This window comes from Tenrec ecaudatus, chromosome 7, assembly GCF_050624435.1.
Source record: "Tenrec ecaudatus isolate mTenEca1 chromosome 7, mTenEca1.hap1, whole genome shotgun sequence".
Classification (NCBI taxonomy): domain Eukaryota; kingdom Metazoa; phylum Chordata; class Mammalia; order Afrosoricida; family Tenrecidae; genus Tenrec; species Tenrec ecaudatus.
Window position 1 is genome coordinate 52,320,383 of NC_134536.1, and position 18,992 is coordinate 52,339,374.

The 18,992-nt window shown below is 40.2% G+C and overlaps 1 protein-coding gene across 1 annotated transcript in view; it reads left to right on the forward strand.

Annotated features, from left to right (window-relative positions):
* Positions 1 to 18,992, forward strand: part of MAN1A1 (mannosidase alpha class 1A member 1) — a 203,686-nt gene that overhangs the window by 169,263 nt on the left and 15,431 nt on the right. The window contains exons 6-8 of the mRNA XM_075554619.1: positions 1,636 to 1,759; positions 4,108 to 4,201; positions 15,108 to 15,223. Coding sequence (XP_075410734.1) covers positions 1,636 to 1,759; positions 4,108 to 4,201; positions 15,108 to 15,223 — 334 coding nt within the window. The remainder of the gene's footprint in view (positions 1 to 1,635; positions 1,760 to 4,107; positions 4,202 to 15,107; positions 15,224 to 18,992) is intronic.

Below are 18,992 nucleotides of genomic sequence, written 5' to 3' on the forward strand. Positions count from 1 at the left end.
GAAGCTGCCTGACTAGCCCCTCTGGCCCCGTGTTCCCCCTGTGCCCAGATTCTCCCTCTCACCTTTCTTTCCTCCTTTATACCTTTTCTGCAAGACTTAGCTCAGTAGTCTCCTCTTTGTGGAAGACTTTGTGTGACCCCCATGTTAGATCACATGTTCTGTCTCTAGATGTACCAATAACTCTTCACAAATCGATCTTGACTTTCCCATTCTACCGGAATTATTTATGCCTCCATCTTTCTTGCCATTGCACTACTCGTTCTTTGAGAGCAGAATGATTTGTTCACTATCTCCATCCTTGTAACCTAGTACCATGCACCGTCTGTGGCAAATCACAGGCATGCAATAAGTATTCTGCTAAGCTAAAACCAAAATGGGGGGTTTTAATTATCTTTAAAGGAATCTATTGGTAACAAAAATCATTAATGCCTTTCTTTAATTGAATCATCCCATATGTCTCAAAGTTTTGAGTGGCTCTCCAGAAATAAACTTTGCTGAGGAATAGGATCCTGCCTCAGGAACAGCTGTATGTGTATGTGTGTATGTCTATGTGTAGGTCTGAACTGTTTTTAAAAAGCGTTTCCCCAAGATGAGCAGGGCTCATCAATAACATTTGAAGCTCATGCCTTCAATCACTATCAGAATTTAATTACAAGCAGGACCTGGTTGCAAGTATCTAGCTGATATGCAACCCATAGTTACAAACTAATTCCTGTAAAACCTATTATATTAAAAACTTACGGTTCCTACAATGGCTTGTAATAACAAATGGTCACTGCTTTGTGACACATATCAAAATGTTATTACTATTGTGATTGTATCTTTATGGATGCTCTAGTATATCTGCAGATAGCTCATTAATTTCATTCTGTGTGTAGAAAGATACACTATATACTAAGAGAAATATTTGGCGGACACTAGATATGAACTGTGCCTAAACTATTCTGACTTTGGTATGAACTCAACTAAAGACAGACTTAGAAACTTGACTCATTCGTAATACAAGGACTACTTGAATATGATTTTTTTTTAATTTTTTAAAGTATAAATTAAATACGCCCAGAATGAGTGACTATCATGTAAAATACACTCTGAGTGGATCTACATATGTCAAATAGTATGTAAGAAAGGAAAGTCATCAGGAGGCGGGAGAGGGTCTGCAGAGGGATAGAGTGAATAAGTATGTAACTAAATGGTCTTTGAGATTGATCAGAATCCAAGTAAAATTCTGTGTATAATGGGAATATCTGTTAAACTCCATGGAGTTGTATGGCTGAAATTAAAATATTGAAGGGATTATTGTAGGATTTACGGCATGTAAGGGTGTTTTTGGTCTGATCTTACTTGGACTTGTACATCTTTACGTAGCATGAGTTCCTTCTAAAGTATTTGCCTCTATCAACAACGAAGACCCACCCATTAACTTCTTTGGAGATAAGAGTCAAAGCCTGTATTTCTCGTGTGTTCCAAAGCAGAACTGCTTCCTGAGGTTTTGTTGACTGTCATCTTCATGGAAGCAGATCACTGGGCCTTTCCTACTGCTGAGTTGGTTTGAACCATCAACGTTTAGGAGTAAACGTTGTAAAAAGAGGAATTCTTCTAACCTATAACTCTTCAATGTCTTCTCTTCTTTAGTGGGATAGGAAGAAACTGGCCCTGGGCCTCAGGAGGCAGCAGCATTCTGGCAGAATTTGGAACCCTGCATCTGGAGTTTATGCACTTGAGCTACTTATCAGGAAACCCCGTGTTTGCTGAAAAGGTGAGATTCCCAGTACGCTTTGCATAGGAGTACTGCTGGGTGTGGAAGAGACACATAGGTGTACGCAATAATGTAGGAAGTTTGGATACATGCACGGAGCCCATGTGCATGCAGCTTTCATTTCACTACAAAACTGTAAACCCAGCTTCTTTCCATGGCACCATTCAAACTGAGAGCGAAAGGACCAGACTTCTCTCTGTTCCTCAAGCAGATCTCTCTCTATCTCTTCGAATGTTCTCCTCAAGGGAAAATGGATAGCGCAGTGTGGACTCCATACATTTATTAATAAAAGAAAGACCTTGCTGCTTAAAGTACCATACAAATGAGAGGTGACAACTGAATCCGTTTCTGATTTTTCAGAAGCAAACACATGGATATCCGGGTAAATTCATATTCATATTCACCCCACCAGCACTACTCTGACCTTCAGCTCTCACTCTGCTTTATTGTTCCCTTTACAGCAGAGGGTTTTGAAAGAATTCCCTCTGCTGTTTTCCCTTCCCTCTCCTTTGAAGCCTGTCCCATTGGGCATTCCTTCCAGCCATACCTGTCATGGTGGACGTGCTCACTTGGCCAAATCTGATAATCCTTTCTCAGCTTTCATCTTCCTTGCCCGCTTAGCATGGACCCAGTCAGTCATTTCTGCCTTCATGAATCGCTCCCTTCACTTTAAATCAGGTATACAGTACAATATTGCCTCCTTCCTCCATACTGTTCCTTCTTCATCTCCTTTGCTGGATTGCCAGGCAGTAGAGCTCCAACCTGGATCTCTTACGTTCTTTCCCTGGGTCATTTCATCTAGGCCCACGACTTAACATCTCATCTCTTCCTTATCAACTCCATATTTATAATTCCAGGCCCAACCTTTCTTTCCCTTGAACTCCAGATTCAGTAATCAGCGACCTAGACTACATTTCCTCCACATAAAATACCTCAAAGCCAACTCTCAGGTTTGGTTATACCCTGGTCTTAACTTTCTTGATGACTAGCAGTTTACTCAGTGGCTTACAACAAATACTTGAAGTCTGGTTCCTTCTCTTGAAGTAAAGCTCAGGTCCACTCCCTCTGGGAACAGTCCACGTGTCACTGTCCTGTCATCTCCGCTCTACGTCTCGCGTGAGGAGCCCCCGTCTCTCCCCTGGACTTCTGTACTAGCCTGACTGATTGTGTTCCTCTGGCTGGACTAGAGAAAACAAACCCACAGAAACTGATATGTGTATAAGACAGAGTTTTATATAAAGGGTAAGTGTACATTAAGAAAGCATCCCAACCCAGTCCAGTCCAAGCCCATAAGTCCAACATTAACCCATATGTCCGACACTGATCTACAAAGCCCTCCTGAAACTCACAGAACATATGCAGTGATGCCGACTGCAGGAGGAAAGCCGAATCTGTGAGTGTGTAAGCATCTCGGCGTTGGCAGGGGTCTCCACGTGGCTGCTCCAGAACCCAGGGCTTCATCAGGTTAGGTCCATGTAGCTTCTCAGTGATGTCTCTCAGGAAGTGAGCCTTGTTAGCTGAAGCAGGGAACTGGCTAAGGCAGCCACACACTGGTCCAACCATCAGAGAACAAGAGACCAGACAAACAAGTCTCACCAAGTCATTTATCTATCTGCCCTTCAATTAATCCCACATGTGTTCATTGGCCAGGTTGGCACAATAAACGTAACTATCACACTGCTGCTTCCAACCTTGGCGCTTCAGATGCACCTAGATTTTAAAAACTCAAGTCTTCAGTGACTCTTCATCACATGCAGAGTAAGATAAGTTCTTGTTGTTGTAACAAAAATCTTCCCATGATGGGGACATGGCCACCTCTTCTACCTGCCTGCTGACACTCACTGCTTTCCTTCCTCAGCTCCACCTTCAGTGGCCTTGCCAGATGCACGCACGGCACTCGGTCCTCCGAGTGATAGGTGCCCTGTCTTCTTGAAAGCACATCAGCCCTCCTAACTGGCACAGGGCAGCCTGCACTCACCGGCCTCGGTGCCACCACCCCTTTTGTTTCTGTTCATTGCATTCATCGTTTCCTGCCACTATGTGTAGGACAGTATTTATTATCTATATCGTCCCACTAGAATGCAAATTGACAGAGTGGGGACTTTTTGATGCACTGACATATTCCTGTTTCCTAGAGCAGCAACTGGAATACTCAGCCCATCAATTATTAGACTGCATCTGCATACTATTGTCAGTTTGGTGATGGTAATGAACCATGGCTGACTATCTTTGCTCTCGGTCATCATTGAAACAGTACTTTTTTTAATAGAGAAATGTGATCCATAAAAAGGGAAGAAGGCACCAAAATTGTTTAGATTTGTATAGTAACGTTTCATTTTATCTTACAGGTAATGAATATCCGAACAGTCCTGAACAACCTGGAGAAACCACAAGGCCTTTATCCTAATTATCTGAATCCCAGTAGTGGACAGTGGGGTCAACGTAAGTCAAAAGAACAGCAAAGAATAGCATACTGGGGGCAGAGAGAGCACAAAGAGAAAAAAATATTGTATAGATTTTAGAAAAAAGGTGAAGGGAGATGGTTCTTTTAATAAACAAGCTTCTGCTTGTCTTTGTTACTGCTGAACTAGATGTGTATTCTAATGCATCACTGTAAGCATGAGGGCATAAAGCACGTTTAAATCTATTGCTCAGAAAGGAAGACCTGCTCACGGGGGGCAGGGGGAGGTGTTAGGTGCTACCTTGGAATAAACTGGCATTGTGAATGGGAGAGAGAATTACTTCTTTGTACTAACAGCTAGCAGAATTGTGGGCAGAGAATCTGTGTCATCCTATGCCATGACCTTTCTTTCTGCTTGGCCATACATGAAAGCGGATCCTGAATCTTTAAGAGATGAAAAACTAGAATACAAAACAGAGAGCTTTCTCTACTTAATTTGAAGGCATCAAACAAAGGGGCTTTTGCCAGTACAACTGTTACCGTAGGGGTAGAAGAATTTGTTGTGTATTGTATAGTTACCATAAGGGTAGAAGAATGTATTGTGTATTGTACAGTTACCATAGGGGTAGAAGCATGTGTTGTGTATTGTACAGTTACTGTAGGGGTAGGTGAATGTGTTTTGTATTGTACAGTTACTGTAGGGATAGGAGCATGTGTTGTGTATTGTACAGTTACCACAGGGGTAGAAGAATGTGTTGTGCATTGTACAGTTACCATAGGGGTAGAAGCATGTGTTTCATATTGTATAGTTACCATGGGGGTAGAAGAATATTGTGTATTGCGTAGTTACCATAGGGATAGAGAATGTGTTGTGCATTGTACAATTATAGGGGTAGAAGAATGTGTATTGTGCAGGGCTCTTTGATGACAGAAGCCCTTTCTTCAGACCTTTCCAACAGGAGTGTAAAGATTTAGCTAGCTGACAGAAAAGTCCAATCTGTTCTGGAAAGCATGATAGAGTAAGCAGTGGGTGAAAGCAAATGAAGAATATCAAGTGAATTCCTAGCTATTCCTGTTTCTGTAGTTGATAGTGTATAAACTTTTACTTTAATTTTGATATTTTATTTACATTTAAACATTGTATTCTTAGATGAGGATGCTTTACTATTACTTTGTAATGCTTTTTTTTAAAAGAAATCATTTTATTGGGGGCTCTTACACCTCTTACAACAATCCATACATCAATTGTGTCAAGCACATTGGTACATATGTTGCCATCATCATTTCCAAACATTTCCTTTCTATTTGAGCCCTAGGTGTCAGCTCCTCATTTTCCCACTCCCTGCCTAACCCTCCCACCCTCGTGGACCCTTGATAATTTATAAACTTTTATTTTCATGTTTTATACCCTCCGCAGTCTCCCTTCACCCATGTTTCTGTTGTTCATCCCCCGGGAGGGGATACTCTATGTTGATCATTGGTGGGGCGGGTATGCATTGATCCTTGTAGTGGTTCCCCATTTCTCCCCCTTCTCCCACCACCTTCCCCCACCATCACGACATTGCTACTCCCATTACTATTCCTGGGAGGTTTCTCTGTCCTGGATTCCGTGTATCCAGAGCTCTTATTTGTACCTGTGTACATGTTCCGGTCTAGCCAAATTTGCAAGGTAGAAGTGGAGTCATGACATTAAGAACTAGAGGAATGTGTTCCTGTCGGTGCTATGCTGCACCCTGGCTGACTCATCCCTTCCTTGTGACCCTCTGTGAGGGAATGTCCAATGGTCTACAGATGGGCTTTAGATCTACTCTCCGACCCCCATCATTTGCATCAATATATTTGTTTGTTTGGGGCCTTCTTATGCCTGATACCTGATCCCGTCGACACCTCATGATCACACCGGCTGGTGTGCTTCTTCCATGCTTTTTTAAAATAGCAAGTCATTTGAAAAAATATATATATATAAGCACCTTTTACATAAACATATATACATATATATTTGTTAGTAGTGACTGGGGGTGTGTAAGTTTTGAGGCTGGGTCATATTTTAAAAGACATGAAAGAAGAAACCAAAGTGGATGTTAAAAGACACTGTGAAACTTGCTCTACTGAAAGAGTAACTCAGGCAAATGGAAGAAATGATTAAATCAAAAAGCTGAAAAGAAACCTTCCAAGTGCAGCCCAAGAAGACAAAGTAAAACATTGCAATGAAGTGGGCAAATACCGAGGGCTAGAAGACCAAAAAGGAAGAGTATGCTCGGCATATCTTGCCATGAAAGAACTCAAGAAAAAAATTCAAGCCTCAAATTGAAATATTGAAAAATTTTGTTGGCAAAATATTGAACAATGCAGGAAGCATCAAGAGAAGATGGAAAGAATACAGAGTCATTGTACAAAAAAATTAGGCTATATCCCACCTTTTCAAAAGGTAGCACGCGATCATAGCACTGAAAGAAGAGAGTCAAGCTCCACTGGATGCATGAGGCAAAAACAAACCTCCAGGAATTGATGGGTTAGCAATTGTCATGTTTCAACCAGCCAGCGAAGCACTGGAAGCACTCATTCATCTATGCCAAGAAATTTGGAAGACAACTAGTTAGCCAACTGACGAGAAGAAATCCCTATTTGTACCCAGCAGAATGCTCAAATTATAGAGCAATATCACAAGCAAGCAAAATTTTGCAAAATCCTAATTATCCAACAATGGTAGCAGCAGTACATGGACAGAGAGCTGCCAGAGGTTTACGCTAGATTTAGAAGTGGAAGAGCTGTCATTGTTGATGTCAGTGGGTCTTGGCTGAAAGCAGATGATACCAGAAAGATGTTTACTTGTGTTTTATTGATTACGCAAAGACATTTGACTGTGTGGACCATAATAAGCTGTGGATAATCTTGAGAAGAATGGGAGTTCCAGAACATTTCATTGTGCTCATGAGACAGTTGTGGGAAGAGAACAAGGGAAGGCTGCATGGTTTCAACTCAGGACAGATGTGCATCAGGGCTGTCTCCTCGCCCCATGTTGGTTCAGTTTGTATGCTGAGCAAATCATCAACAAAGCTGGACTCTATGTAGAAAGAATGTGGCATCGGGATTGGAGGACAACTAATTAACAACCTCTGATATGCAGATGACACAACCTTGCTTGCCTGAGAGTGAGAACTTGAAGGACTTGCTGATAAAGACCAAGGATTGCAAGTCAATATAAAGAAGACCCAAATCCTTACAACTGGACAAGAAGTTACATCATGTAAAACAGAGGAAAGATTGGATTTTGTCAAGGATTTTTGTCTTACTTGGATCCATAGACGATGCTCATAGAAGCAGCAGTCAAGAGATGAAAGATGCATTGTATTGGGTAAATCTGCTGCCTGAGACCTCTTACAAATATTGGAAATCAAGGATGTTACTTTCATGCTAAAGTGCACCTGACCCAAGCCATACTATTTTCCATTGCCTTGTATGCATGTAGATGTTGGGAATTGAATAAGAAAGACCAAAAAATCCATACACTTGAATTATAGTGCTGGGAAGTATATTGAAAGTACCATGGACTTCCAAAAGAACAAATACATGTGGCTTGGAAGAAGCATGACCAGAATACTTCTTTGAGGACAGGATGGCAAGACTTCCTCTCACCTACCCGGGACGTGTTGTCAGGAGCCCAGTCTCTGGAGAAGGGCATCCTGCGTGGTAAATAGAGGGGCGGTGAAGAAGAAGGCTTTCAATGCAATTGACTTACATAATGGCTGCTGCAGTTCTCTCGAGTGTAGGAACGTTTGTGAGAAGGGGATGGTGTTGTGTTCTGTAGTGCATAGGATTGCTACGAGTCACAGCTGACTCAAGGGCACTTCATGACAACTATTGTTGAGACCATAAAGCTTTTAGTCAAGTTTTCACTTACCTGTGTTTACAGCAGGTAGAGATAAAGAAGAGGGTACCTGAAGGATTTTAGTATGTTTTGGTCTTTTATGGGTACCTTAGCTAGTGGTTTTGTTCCCAATATGTAGCTAGGATTTTTGTAAGGATTACTATCCCACTGCCATTAAGTGAAGTCCAACTCTTTGTGGCCCTCTGTGGGGTTTCTGAAGCTTTAAATCTTTACAGAATCAGAGAACCTTTTCTTTTTCTCACAGAGCAGCTGATGAGTGTCAACCATTGACCTTGCAGTTTGCAGTCCAGTACTTACTGATATAATAATAAGTTCTGTAGATAGTGCATGCAATTTAGCTAATGCTCAATAAATTTAGCTGCTATTATAGATATTGTGGTGGTGCGCTTTTTCCAATGCAAGGAGTAAATAAATAGTGCTAAGTAAAGTTCCAGCTAGTTTCTTAGACTTACAGCATTAACAAATAAAATAAAATGTGACCATTTATCACCAATGAGAGACCCCTCATTTCTGTGGTTCAGACTGTAAGCACCATTGGCTTGCAGAGACGGCAGAATTCTATATGAATTGCAATGGGTTAGGAAGGAGTGATACAGACTGAAACTGGGCTTTCATGCCCCCTCGTGGTAGTAGAAAGTTGGTGGAAGGCAGGGAAGGATGAAGAGAATGAACAGAGTCACAGAGAAAACACTAAGCTTTTACTTAAAATGATACTAGTATCTTAATTAAAACGGTACTGGTGTCCAGAGGATTTCTTAAAGGTGGTGGTCTGCAGACCCCAGGAAGTCCCCGAAACCTTTTAAGGTATATATAATGCCAAGGTTTGGGTTTTTAGATATAATAATCTTAAGGTGTTTGTTTTGTTTACCATGTCTAAAGGTTAGCATTTGCATGTTTGATGTAAAAATTAGGAAAACTGCTGAATCTTCAATAAGAATCAAGGTAGAAATACCAAAATGTACCACTAGTTGTTCTGTTCTTCGGTGCAGTTTAACAAACAATTTATGAATGCTTTTAAAGAAGTAGAATTGATTTATGGATTAGATTTCAAAATTAATGATTAAGAATTTCTTAAAGGATTTCTCAATCCTTATGCCTATGTTTTTTAATTGTTCCATAAGATGAATTGGAAGGTACAATTAAAGCTCTCCTTCTGCATAATGAAAGTCTGTGGTTGCCATGAGGAGACAGACTTATTTAAGTTGCAAGCTAAACTACTTATTTGATTTTTTTATAAGCATCATTTTTACTTACAAGTGTATTAGAGGCAAACTATAAATTTTCAGACTTGGGTAAGTCTGTAAGTCATTTTTGAAAACAACTCTGTCATTTCAAGGAAAATAATATTTGTGCCAATGATAAATTTCAAACTTCTAAATAAAAATTAGAATTATGAAGAACTTCATCTGCCACCAAGATTTGATAACTTCCCCATACTTAAAAATATTTTTCTTTTTTTAAATCATTTTATTGGGGGTTCATATAACTTTCTCACAGTCCATACATCAATTGAATCAGGCGTGTTTGTACATGTGTTGCCCTCATTCTTTTCTAGACATTTACCTTCTTTTGAGCCCTTGGTATCAGTTCCTTTTTCCCCCCATACTCCCTCTCCCTTCCACCCTCAAAGCCCCTAATAGATTGTACATTATTATTATTTTCACCTCTCACACCTACCAAAAAATACTTTTTTTGATAAAACCAGTAATGATATTAACAGATATGTTTTAATTATATGATTAAATATATTAATCTTTGGAAGATTTTCATAATTCAATGAGCCATTATTTTCCAAATGACAAATACATGATGTTACAAAATCATGTATGAGAAAAAGGTTTCATTCAAACTGTAATATAAATTAATGGATTTTAACAAGGGATAACATTTCACTGATACAGTTTCACATTGCAGCTAGTCTCTAAAATCTTTAACCTTTAAAAAAAAAGTACTTGTCCAGTTTTGTTGAAGTATCAATAAAAAATAGCCACAATTACATGAAAAGGCCACTAAAATACTCCATCCCCTTTCCAAGTACGTATCTGTGTGAGACTGAATTTTCTTCATACACTTTAGCCAAAACAACATATTGCAATCCATTGAATGTAGAAGCACATATGAGAACCCAACTGTTTTCTAGGAAGTCAAATACAGAGATGTATAAAATTATAAAACCGTGTCATTCTTGATATTGATTCCTTTTGCTTTGTAAAATCTGTTTTATGAAAAATAATAGAGTACACATTACCATTATTTTTAATGAATTTATAAAAATAACCTGAGCTTCTATTTTAGTTTCTAATGTGGGAAAGATTGGTTGCTCAAACAAAATCTCTTTGGAGGCTGGAGTAAAAGCTTTGGTGCCACCAGCGCATCCAGTAGCTTTCTACCTTTTAGCTCTCTGTAGACACAGGGTACTCTGAGTTCTTCTCACCAAAGACTGGAAGAGTTGAAGAAAGGACTTTCTTTGTTGACTGCTTTCTTCCTTTGGAATTTCTTAGAAGTCTTCGCGAAGGGATAGAAGAAACCCAGTTATACTGGAACATCCAGCTTCACCTCCCGGATCACCCATATGCTACATCTTTGACCATGTTTCCTAATACAAAGAGCCTTTTATACTTGAATCACTTGTGGGCCAACTTCCTGATGATGGAAAAACAAACAGAATTGATGAGTTCCGTGTTTCCTCCCCAACGCCTGTCCTGTGTTCTAGCCACACTAAAGACAGACTTATTTTATCCCTCTTGGCTGTATGCAGAAATTGGCTCATACTGTTTCCTCACTCTGTCATCTAATAGGTGTTTACTTACTTGAATTTCGTGAATACTGTATTTCTGTGTCAACCTTGCCTACCTTTCTGTTCCTGGTTTTAATGAGTTCTCGGTGTTTTATTTTTATGATTACCTACTACTTCTTAGTTGGATCTCAGAGATAGCTCATGATACTGATTACTGATCATATAAACAGTGCTTAGTGTCGCTAAATACCAGACTGTGGGATTCGGTGCCTATGGACAAAACGATTTACACTTGCCTTTGCTTTATATAATTGCACAATTATCATAAGCATTATAGGGGTATTGCTTTGAGGAAATAACTTCAAATTCAATGAAGTCTACCAAAATAAAAGAAGGGGGGAAAGCTGTCAAATAGTCTCATCCTGTTTTGATTCTTTTGCTCTGTTTCACATTTTCTCCTTGTAGGTATTAGGAAAACTTAACTTCAAACATTTATTCTCATTTCATATGCTTTCATGGTGACATGGTGCTTATGTGTTAGGCTGCTAACTGGTACAGTCAGCAGTTCAAAACCACCAGCCATTCCACAGAAGAAAAACAAGGCTTCCTGCTGCCAATAAGAATTAGATCTCGGAAACCCACAGGAGCAATTCTACCCTGTGCTGTAGGTCAATATGAGTCAGAATCAACTCTATGGCTGTGATTAGGCTTGAGTATTCCTATCTGAAAGAGCCCTGGTGTTGCTGTGCTTAATTGTTGGGCTCCTAACGGAAAGAATCAGCACTTCAGCCCAGCAGCTGCTCTGTGGACAAAGCTGTGGAGTCTACTTTGGTAAAGATTTGCAGCCTTGGAATCCTGTGCGCTAGCTCGACTCTGGCCTATCGGGTCACCTGATCAACTCCCTGGCAAAGGGTATACCCATTAACAAGGAAAGAATAGGTTACCCCCTTTAGAGAAGAGCATACTATCTGAGTGATATGCAGTGCACCATACATTTGGAATATCTGGGCATTACAAACACCATGTATGTTGTTTCTAGAAGTAGGTGATTCCTTTCAGCTGATAAAATCAAGCAAGTTCTCCCCCACAACCACTAAGTTGTTTACACAGGGCTCTGTTGCCAACACAGCCAGCCAGCCAGACCTGGAGGAAGCTTAGTAAGTTATATGTTAAATTATCAAAAAGATTTTCTCTTGTTTCTCTTCTCTGTTCCTTTCTTTTCATCCTTACCAATGTGAGAATATTTTAAGCAGGAAATAGAAAAATGACCTAACACCAAAAGAAATGAAAACAAATATATTGTTAGATAATCCTTTTTTCCTCATTTATAAATCTCCCAACTGCCTATATTTGCTTCTCCCATCATTACAGAATCATGAGCCAAAGGTGGAGACACAGGGAGGGGAATCGAGTTGCTTCTGACTGTTCTCAGCTGGGATTGTTGAATCATGGCCATCATTTCCCATTACTTCAGTTAGTTCTTGTTATTCTGACAGAAACCTGACAGTGCTTTGCTTTACCATGTATTGCTTGCATCTGTCTCCTGTAATCACGTTTATAACAGCAGGGCTTATTATTGATGAGAAGGTACTCAGTCTATTTAGTTCTCAAATGTCAGAGTTTTCCATGGCGATTTATTTAGGAAATTGTAAAGGTCACTTCCAACCCTGCTATTCTAAGAAGTGACCTTATAATTTTAAAAACAATTTTTATATTAAAATAAAAACCTTAATTTTAGATTCTTTGTTATTATAACTGTTTTTTAAGCTCATTGGAAATATGATTCCACTAGCTTGAACATTCTTATTATGCTTCATGTAGAAGTGCTTTTCATTAATTGTTTATAAAAGTATCTACTATGTGCAAGACACATCCTCAAACTCTCACTATCATTTAATTGATTTCAAGTCTTAGTGGCCCTGTAGGACCGGCCAGGTAGGATTGTCCTTTTGGGTTTCTAAGAGTTGTAATCTTTATAGGTGCGAACAGCCTCATCCTCCCCCCAGGAAGGGGCTGGTGGTTTTGAATCACAAACATGTCCATTAACAGCTCAATGTATGACCCACCCACTGTGCCACCAGAGCTCCTTCAGACACATTCTCGGAGTCAGTAGCTACTGGGAAGTGTCATCGACCTTCTCGTTGGCCTGCTGGATCATGATTTCATGGAGGAGACAGAAAAAAAGAGTCCTTCCTAATTTGAAGGTATCAGTGTAGTAAGTTGGTGTGTGCTTTCAAAAAGGCAGTTAATAAGGGAGCCTAATAGCTAGAGGCGTCAGGAAAATCACATTTGCTTCCTGATAGCAAGTATGAACATGAATTCTCTACATCGTGTAGTAGCCCAGGAATGTATTTCGGTCTCTAGAGGCCCAGCGGTAGGAAGGGGCCTGGTGGTTTTCATGGACCAGAAGAAAGGCAATGTGCTAAGAGCAAGTGAAGGAAGGCGGGCCCTGAAGGAAACAGACCCCACAGGCTCCCAGGGCTCCCTAAGGACTTAGGCCTTGGCTGCAGACACACTTCAAGCAAGGGAGGGATCCAGGTCATGGTATAATGGCTCCTCTGACCTTACTGTGGCCAACAGATTGGAACCGCCATGGGCTGCCACCGAAACGATGTGGGATGCTGACAGTGCCCTTCCCTTCCCAGGATGAGAGCCAAGGGTCACAAGCAGTTACTGAGCAGTAATGGGACCTAAAAACTGTGTTTTTTATTGTGCTTAATTTTAATTAATTTAAAACGTCATGGCCACATGGTCTCAGAATAAATGCTGGAAGCCTATATTAGTCAGTGCACACTCAGAGGCCAAAGACTTGCCCAGCTTCTGCCACGATTGCACTGGGGAGCTCAGAGCTGAGTGGGTGCATGCTAGAGGTCCTTGGGAAGGAGCATTAACAGGTTGTGGCTACCCTTCGGGTATGGGAACAGGAAACGGAGCAATACAGAATGCCTGCTTGATTTCAGGCACGTGCAGTTAAGAAGAAAGTAATTTGTTTCTAAAGATCGGAACTAAAGTGGGAGATAAAGTTGCGCAGGGAAAGGTAATGAATTCCATTTTTAACCTATTTAATTTTAGATATCCCTATAGACATGGCACGTGGTTCTTCTAAGTAGGCATCTGTAAGAGAAACATTGTCCTGCTAACTGTGTACATGCTGCTTGACGTTTGTATAACTAGGGCAACTGATAAAGACGTCCTGGTGACAAAGGGATTAAGCCGCTGCTGCTAGCCAAGGGGCCAGTAGCTCAGCACTGCGACTGCTCTGCCAGCTACGATGAGAGTCTGCTTCCGTAAAGGACGGGGCGGTCTTCTCCGTCCTGTAGGGTCACGATGAGTCAAGGCATTTGACGGCAGCCCTTTCTTTTGTGTGTTGTTTTAGAGTGGATGAATCAAATTCCATTAAAAAACAGTCTTCCGTTTAAGGCCGTTTTATTCATGCTCATATTCTCTGCCTCCAGGAATATCTCGTTGTGTTCTGCTTTTACGGACAAACACGTTTGAGTAATACAAGTATTCATCAATGGAAAAAGAATACGTTTAGTGTCATATTGCAGAGAACAATCAAGTCCAAATGTGAGGCTGGGTGGCTTCTGGAATCACAGGCGTTTATCAATATTTTCATCTCAGGGAAACTCCCTAAACTTACTTTCTCGTTCATTTTTCAGATGAGGATAACGATATCCATACCTTATAAACGGCTAGGTTTTTGGCAGTGTGCGTATTTCATCTGGTGAAATAAACGTCAGTGTTCATTAGAAAGCCATGCCAGCACTGGGGGAAAGTGTCGCTCTGGCCGGCACGCTCACACCAGTCCTGCAGCCTGGATATCCCGCAGGGGTTTTGTTTTGTTGCGTTTCTTTGACCTTCTAGATTGATTTCACCTGAAAATTTATCAAATTATAATGACAAGAACCTAAGGAGCTACGTGTCTTAGCACAAGCTGGTATTATAAGCCAACCATACTTAAAGGCTTGACGGAGTTTTCATTATTGAGAGTTAACATCTTCATTTAAACATTTCATGTGAAACATTTTAATTTGCTCTCCATTTCTTTTTAACTTAGAGAACCAGATTTTTTTTAATTACATGAGATTATCTTCATGTTTACCAAACTACCCTAGTAATTATTTCAAGTATATCACATTAGTTAACAGTACATCTGTTCCCTTCAGGATGTCATTCCCCAAACTAGAGATTTGTTACAGTTTAAATGTAACATTGGGCTGCAGCTTCGGGTGCTAGAGCCTAGTTGCTAATGTGCTTTTTCTGTGTTATCTGAATTAAAGGCCAAATCACTCTGAAATCCTTTCCCTTCTCTTTTCAGATCACGTGTCCGTTGGAGGGCTTGGAGACAGCTTTTACGAATATCTGCTAAAGGCGTGGTTGATGTCTGACAAGACAGATGTAGAAGCTAAGAAGATGTATTTTGATGCGATCCAGGTAAACGCAGTGTTTACATTATGTTTGTCTGCTCAGTCCTAAGTTATAACTTGCATCTTAAACAACCTTTGTGAAACGATGGGATGCTGCATGAGTGGGTTACAAAGCATCGCCAGTAGACGGAGATCAGTGTCAGCTGGTGTCATCCAAACGTGTTTAGTCCTAGTGGGGAATAAAAAGGCTTGAACCTAATTCAAGCCTCAGTTAAAATTCGTATCTGAGAAAGAGAGGTGTTCTTTTTGTTGTTGTTGTTGTTATTACTTAAGATTACTAGATATTTTAATGTTGTCATTACCTGGTATTAGCCTATTTTTTTGTTTTAATCGTTTTATTAGGGGCTCGTGCAACTCTTATCACAATCCATACACACATCAATTGTGTAAAGCACATTTGTACATTCATTGCCCTCATCATTCTCAAAACATTTGCTCTCCACCTAAGCCCCTGGCATCAGGTCCTCATTTTCCCTTCCCTTCTCCCTCCCCCCTCCCTCATGAACCCTCGATAACTTATAAATTATTGTTTTGTCATATCTTGCCCTGTCCGATGAAAAGAGAGGTATTCTTTTATGATTATGAGTTTCCTGCTTAAAGCCACAGTGAAAATCAAAGGAAAAAAATGAGATCTTGGGTTTTTATTCTGAAACTTGACGAAGTTAAAATTGCCCAGAATTACCAACAGTCCTGTTGGCTGCCTCCATGTAAAATAAACTTATCTCCAAGGGTATGTGGAAATGAGCTTATACAGATGTTATTATTCCTAAAGTTATCCACATAAAAATAGCAGAATTAATCAAATACGTAAGCATCGATTATTAATATTTTTGAAAGAACTTTTTGGAAAAATAATAAGTGGGGGCACATATTTGTTGACTTGCCCAATATGTGCTAAGCAGTATGTTAAGTACTGCAAAAACGGTCTGAAAGTAGTGTCTCACCTCCTCTAACCGTTCAGGGGAAGGAAAATCAGCATTCGCCCAAGGCCAGTCCTTAATGGGCAGAGTTCAGACATGCCTCCACCCTTCAACCTTTTCACCAATTCTGAGGTCACCCGTTTCTCTCACAGCACTCTGCTTCTCTGCAGGATTCAGTAATAAGTTGTTGCAATGATCACACAGAAATCACAGATAGTACTCAGGTGATTTCTTAGGGAAGTAACTGCATACAAATTGGGATTTGAAATGCGAGGATACAATTCTTTGATCAGGACATGTTCATAGATGTTACAAAGCTCTGTTAGCTAAGCTGAGTAAGCACTCCTTCCTGCAGAAAGGCTAGTCCTGAAGGCATTCGATTCTAGCATCGTGGGTTGGCAAACCTAGCTCTGAAGGCAATCTCCCTGCCAACAAGCCACCTGCCCAAAGGCACTCAGCTTGTTCATGTCATGTAATTGGAGCCCATCCCTTGGGTGCTGCCATCTCTCCACTGCTGCTTCTCACCCTCTCCAATAGCATCGCTCTCTGTTCTCGAGATTTAGAAAGCTCAGCACAGGGATGCCAGGCCCAGGGCATGCCCTCCACTCCTGGTTCTTTCTTGATGGTAGTGAGATCCCTCTTCCCATCTCTAAGATGGTTCATTTTCAGCTAAGCAGTGTGACAAAACTAAAAACAATTCCCTCATTGAGGTTCTGTGCACCTTATTTGCACGGTCTCACTCAGCAAGTATGGCGTGTACTTTATCTGCATTAATGGTAAGCCATTTATCCCCTCAGTGAGCCACAAGCACCGCGCATGTGCACAGTCCTGCCCAGTCCTTCAGTGAGCGTTACAGAGACTTTGACTAAAAAGGCCTTATCAAGTAATTTACTGCATCACGTGTATTTTAAATAAAGATTGGGTTGGGGGGGGGTTGTTTGTTTTTTTCTTAATTTATATTTGAAGACCAAAAAAATCCCCCTGCCATTGAGTGAATAAATTCTTACTCCTAGTAACTCTACAGGTCAGACGAGGCTGCCACAGAGGTGTCCAGAGCTGTGATCTTTGCAGAGGTAGTCCGTCCGTCCTTCTGCCACTGAGCAGCTGGCGGGCCCGAACGGCCAGCCTCTTTGTCAACAGCTCACACAGTGCTTACCCGCTGAACTCCAGGGCTCCTGGTATTCTCTCAGTTTTAGAAACAGGAAAACTAAGTCTCAGATTGGTTGAATGGTGAACTAAAATTAAAACTAAAATTTGTCTATACTGACACCTATCCCTTTTTCACTTTGCAGCCATGCATTCATTTTTTAACAAGAATGTCCATCTTACATTTAAATGTTTATTTACAGGCATGTGTTAGAAACTGCTCATCAAAGTTTGTAGGAAATAACAGTGTAGAGGTAAACTAAAACACATCTCCAAGTAAGCCTTTAACATAAAATGATTATAAAACTTATAAAGTCAAGAAGAAAATGATGTTACATAAAACACTTGAAGTCAAACTCAGCTTTTTGAGAAAAACTATCCAGGTACCTTTTCATTAGTAGATACATACGTCATATTAAGTGTTAATTATTATCAAGACATCTTGCATTTTTAAATTGTGGCTGAGAAATTAGACCTAAGAAAATTGCCCTTCAATTTAAGATAAGATAAAATAATAATTTATAAACTATTAAGGGTTCAGAGGGGAGAGGGGAGCGGGGAGGGAGGGGTAGGGGGAGGGGAAAAAGGAAAACGAGCTGATTCCAGGAACCCAAGTGGAAGGCGAATTTTGAGAATGACGAGGGCAACGAATGTATAAGGGTGCTTTACTCAATTGATGTATATATAGGTTGTGATAAGAGTTGTATGAGCCCCTAATAAAAAGATTTATTAAATTTAAAAAAAAAAGAAAATTGCCCTTTGTGTTGATGGCTTAGAAATATTTTACAGTCAAGACTCATAATGAGTCATTGCTAGCCATGATTAGTAGCTTACAAATGGGAGATGTGTGACTACAGTGATCTATCTGTAGGGAGGTCTGGATGGGCTATTTTATTGACGTGTAAATGAAGTTTGCTTTATTCTGACTTGAGTGTAATACTGGTTCCCATCCTGAAGTCAATTGGGATCTTCTCGAAGCAGAGAAGAGACAGCTTTTTACTCTCACATCTAGAAGTCAAAAGCCCCTGAGACCACTGAGCCTCAATCCTTGAGGCCTAGCATCGGTATCAGAAAGAAAACTAGGAATGGCTCCCACGACCTCTTCCAAGCTTATCTTTCTTTGTTCCTACAATATATCAGGTTTTATAATAGAAAGTTCTTCTCTATATAGTAAGGTTTTTCATGTGACATCTTCTAATTACCATACTGGCATATATTTTTAATTATTCCCATTTTAAAGTAACCCCCTAAGTGCTTCATGTTCCAGGAAAAAGAGCTTTAAAATATTCTTTGAAATATTTCCCCAGTTTCTAGGACTATACCCACAGAGCTTTTAATATATTGTATTTAGACAAACCATTGACAGGAAGATCCATTAATAACAAATGAAATCAAAGTGTTTCCTGTTTCCCTCAGCATAAAAACAGTCCCAGCCCATTATATGTTTTCAACTTAGAAAGCAAAGTTGCAGCAAATGAGCTTCTTTCTTGAGAAGTAGCAAAAGTCTTACTGAGCAAACTTTCCTTTTGCTAAATTGTACTTTAAAATATCATCATTATCTAAACAAACTATGGTAAAGGAATAAAATTCAAATACACCCAGAACATGGATGAACCTGGAGAGCATCATGCCAGATACAAAAGAAGAATTGTTGTGTAACCATTGTATTACGTGGGATATCCAGATTACCATGGCTGTGGGAAGGAAAAA